This window comes from Notothenia coriiceps, unplaced genomic scaffold (genome assembly GCF_000735185.1).
Source record: "Notothenia coriiceps isolate Sejong01 unplaced genomic scaffold, NC01 NC01_scaffold00013243, whole genome shotgun sequence".
Taxonomy (NCBI): Eukaryota; Metazoa; Chordata; class Actinopteri; order Perciformes; family Nototheniidae; genus Notothenia; species Notothenia coriiceps.
Window position 1 is genome coordinate 3,330 of NW_011345944.1, and position 4,908 is coordinate 8,237.

General features: G+C 40.8%; 1 protein-coding gene across 1 annotated transcript; it reads right to left on the reverse strand.

The window, feature by feature from the left end:
- Positions 1–1,589: 1,589 nt before the first annotated feature.
- Positions 1,590–4,689, reverse strand: LOC104947861 (breast cancer metastasis-suppressor 1-like protein-A; the record flags this gene model as incomplete). The annotated part of the gene is made up of 5 exons (XM_010773976.1): positions 1,590–2,012; positions 2,132–2,196; positions 2,746–2,835; positions 2,948–3,044; positions 4,504–4,689. Coding segments are annotated over 5 exons (537 nt in total), but the record flags the coding sequence as incomplete, so codon positions are not given.
- Positions 4,690–4,908: the final 219 nt, after the last annotated feature.

Consider the following 4,908-nt stretch of genomic DNA (forward strand, 5'->3'; position numbering starts at 1 on the left):
TACGAGCGATAATGCGATAACACGATAACACGTGATGTTTGAAGAGAGGAGGTAGATGCCTGTGAATACCAACTTTCAAATCATTTCAATTTTATTTCATTTGTCACTCAAGTTCCAAAATGATTTTGTTAGCATGACTCGTCGCTTTTTCATCACTGGTTTGCAATGAGCAGTCCTTAAAGGCTGTCATATCAGCCTGAGTGTATGCTATGCATATTACACTGCTTTACCTCGCTGCATCAGAACTTCCTTCAAAGCCCCCAGAAAAACAGGTCTACCTTCATTGGTTATTCAGTTTGTGGTATTGTGACTTCCTAGGTATCAAAAGATACACAATATACGACTACATGTCAAAAGGAAATATAAATCTTTATTTTTTCTTTCTTAATGTACTCACCAAGTCTGTCTTGGCTAATGTATGCACATTATTTTGTATATGTATCGCCTTATTTTCATTTTAACTATTGATCTCACTAATTCATCATTTGTCTCGACCACAATCACTGCAACCAAGGCGTCACAAAGCAATATGCAGCATGCAATCAATTCAACGTGAAGAGTAGGCACTGTGGAGTGCTGGGTGCAAAACGGTACACAAATTAGAAAAACAACAACATAATAAGTCTCATACAAGTCATTTAAACTGATCCACGTAAAGAAAGGTTTTAATGGCACAATTAACCACCGGTGTTTCCTATTATGGCGCCAGAAGCTTCCACAATCACCCTCTGGGTTTAGCGTTACAAATCCCACATTGTTTACAGTAACATGCAAACATCTGGATCATGTGAAAAGAAACGTTATATAAAAGTACTGAGGAGGACTATGGCCACATTGTGATCTGATCAAGTCAGAAGTTAAGACTTTTCTCTTAGACTTCAGATCCAAACTCAATTCAGAGTCCTAATCCTCTTCTGTATAAACACTCCATTATCCCAAAGTAAAACTGTGAGGTTCTTAAAGGCTCTTGGACAGCTGGTGCACACCATTTGACTCGTGGTGCGTGTGTTGAATGGCGTTCATGTCAGAGATGTTAGTTGTCAAACACATTTGTAAAAAAGACTGATCACATTCACTCTCGTTGTGAACACACCTTGAAAAGAAAACTGAAACCTGGGTCACGCAGTCATTTCTGAAGCCTCACCATGTGATGAACAGTTTCAGTGTTTCCGTCTCTTTCCTCCGATAATGAAGAACCGGTAAATGAAATATGAGTGGGAACGATGCTCCTCTTCCTGTTGTCCTGAAAAAGGGATTCAAACCCTGAGTCTTTATTGTGTTTGCCTGTTGGCACGAGAGGCAGCTTACCGACTGGTGTCGCTGTTCGCTAAGGAGTGCAGAGGATTGTGGGTAAGCTTTCATGTTTGCGGAATGAACTCTGTCCATGTGATATATTAACAGGGATACTTCACTCTGAAGCGGGGTTGTATGAGGAACTTATCCCTACTGTACGCTATATTTGGAATATTTTCACTGCTTCCTGAATCACTGCCTTTTCCAACTGTAGTCATCCCTTTATGCTGTCTTCAAAGCCACCAGACTCCATCGAGACAGCGATATGAGCAAGAAAAACAAAATAGTTGTTTGTCTAATGTTGTCTCCAACCATTTGCTTGTTTTTGTTATTCTTGGGAATAATATCTGAGGAAACCCCGCAGTAAAATTAGCTTTTTTGTCCCTGTGGCTTTGATCAGCAAGCAAAACGTCTTCAGTTCCGGAAAGAGTTGACAAACGGTGAAAAAAGTCTAAATGTGGCGTCCAGGTGGCTAGAATATATGTTGCTGCTACCCCGCCAACAGCAGTAAAGCCAATCGACTGTTACAATGGATACATTACTGTATCTTATATCTGGTGTATTGTCTATGTGTTTGCATTCCTGTGTGTTTGGTGTGCTTTGTAAAGTGTGTGTGCTCCTCAGCAGTTGAGAATGGGCCTGTTTCTGTCTTGTCTGAATGGGAACACGGGGCTGTCGGAGTCGGACTTCCCTCTGTGCGGCCCCAGCGTGGCCACGGCCTGGAAAACAACACACACACACACGTTAAAAAAGATTCACCAACCCCAAAACACACCGATGCCAAAGCCCAGGGGACGAAGACACAGCTCGGAAAATGGACACATACACATCTGCACACCTTTCTGATGGCGGTCCAGTCCTCCAGGATGTCCAGGTCAGGGAGCATGTAAACTATATATGGGCGTGGGCGGAGTTAAGGGCGGTGCCACATGGAGCAGGGATTAATTACATTCTAAATATAAGGACATATCCAGAGTGCAGCATTTTGGATTAGGCAGTTTAAATAAATGAAACCCAATCAGAAACCCAGAAGGGAACTGTATTCCCCTACAGCTACATGTCAGATGTTATCTCTTCTCTGTGAGCTATTCTGTAGGATAATACTTTAAGTGGGAATCTATACGCCTATTGCCTGAATCTGCTTTATGGTTTTCATTTTCTTTGTTCTCTTTTTAATTCAGCAGGTGAACCTATATGTTCATCAAATAGTATGTGTGAGCTTAACTGTGTGTTAAACTAAAACGCAGCATTTTCTGTCAGCTCAGATTTGATTCCTGCTTTTTTAAACTGTAGTATGTGCTCATGTGTTTCAGTGTTGGTGTACAGGCTGCTGCCTGAATCTGCTACCCATTGGGCCATTTCAATAACACGTGTCTTAGTTGTGCAGCTCTGGTGTAAATACTCTGGTGTATAAAGGTCTGTGTAGAAGGTGTATTAGCAGTGGAAGGATATCAGACACCACTGAAGGTCTCCTCCTCTTCTTGTCTGGACTCAGAGCGTCTCTCTTCTTCTTCCTTCCCGACAGCTCGTCATTCCACAACTCTGATAGAGAAACAGGCACATAGAAATGTATTGAGCATGATTTCAATATAGAATACAGTGCTGAATGTGTGTGTTGTGTGGATGACACCACACGAAGTATTGAGTGTGTCACCTGATGTGATGTCTATGCTGTGTCTGTCTTCCTCCAGTCTGCGGATTTTCTCCTCCAGTTCACTCTGGACGGTGTCCAACAGCAGCAGCTTCTCACTCTGCAAGCACAAACACATTGACGCATGTTTAGAAAGAGACGTCATAGTTTGTAGCTTCATTCATAACAGATACAATTCTAAATTCACATTTAAAAGCGGTGCAGCTTTTTTGTGCAAGTCTATTTAGCCCGGTATTTTGCCACAGTTGTAGATAAGGAGGAGGCTACAATCATGTTATTGGTAATATACTTCTGTAAAATGAAATACCATGATGTTTGGAATTGAGTGATTCAACCATTTTCGATCATTCCAGAGCGTTAAGTCCAAAACAAAACAAATACAAAATCATTTTCTACTTGTTAAGTAATCTGCTTCAATGTGTTTTTGTACATTCAGACCTAAAGAAAACAACGAACAAATCATTTTGTGTACACAAAGTAAGACATGCTGCTGCATTGATATGATGAAAGTCGGTTTGCTTGTCTTAATATTTGTCGATGATGTGAATGTAGCTGCTGTGATGCAAGGAAATGTCGGACTTGATCATCCACTTGAAATCATTTTTGTATTATACCATATCTATCTGAAATAAAAAATATCACAAAAGATTTGGAAAAGCCCTAAAACACCACAAACACACACCCAAAACCTTTGTTTGTAATTGTGAAATAACACAACAGTGAAGAACTAAAGGTAAATAGTAGGGATGTAACGATATACCGAATATCGCGGTAAATAAATGTCTCAATACCGTCGTGAGACTGACAAAATCTACGGCGATTTTTTTTTTTTTAAACCTTTATTTAACAAGATGGTCCCATTGAGATCATCGATCTCTTTTTCAAGGGAGACCTGTCCAACATGGCAACACGTAGGTTACAACATGAACATAAAACAACAGATAACAATAAAGGACATCGTATTTACATACCAACAACAGTATATTCATATCTCGCCCTGTCAATAAGCCTCACCTTCTTGGCAAAAACTGTATTGTTTTTGAAGTGGTGGAGAGACAATGCACCCATGGCCAAAGCATATCTCTCTGTCCCAGCAACATCAGTACCAAGCAAGAGAGTTTTTTCCACAGCAGGGGATATTGTAAACGCCCAAACATCCCAGCTTCTACCTGGAAATGTGGACATGCTCATATTCCTAAAAGATAACCTTGATGATGCTGAGTGAGTGAGTTAGTGAGTTAGGGTTGAGTTACTTGAAAAACTAAAGTGAAATGACTTATGAGTGAGTGATTTATTCTATTGCAGGGTCTGATTATTATATTGTTGAGACTTTAAAATACTACTATCCTACTAAAATGCTATACAAATCAGATTGATTATTTAATAAAGAAAAAAAACATTCAAGAAAAAAAATATATTTTTCAATATCGTGATAAATATCGTACCGTGGAATTTTTAATCGCGATATTATCGTACCGTGAGTTTTGGGTATCGTTACATCCCTAGTAAATAGTGAGTAAGTGAGTGAGTGAGTGAGTGAGTGAGTGTGTGTGTCTCACCTCCCAGTGCTGGCACGCTGCCTGGATCTCACACTCATACTTGTTTTTCACAGACTCCAGACACAGCTCTCTGTAGATGCCTGATGAAGAGAGAGTGAAACACAGGAGAGTGAGCAAGGAAACAAGAGTGTGTAAGACTATGGCCGGGTCTCTTTTCAAAGATTTCCTCTCCTCGACTCCTTGGTCCTCCGGTAGTGACCCGGATATTAATTTCAGTGCGCCATGTTGAAGGACATCTCATTTCTCTAAATGCACATCGAGGATCGAGCATCGAGGAGGCTCTCTGGAGGAGCTCTAACCGAGGATACACTGATGGTTCCTCCACGGCTCCTCCACGGATGCATTTCCGGGAACAGAGATGTTTCAAAGAGTCTTGACGCACGGCCGGACTTATCTAAGCCAATG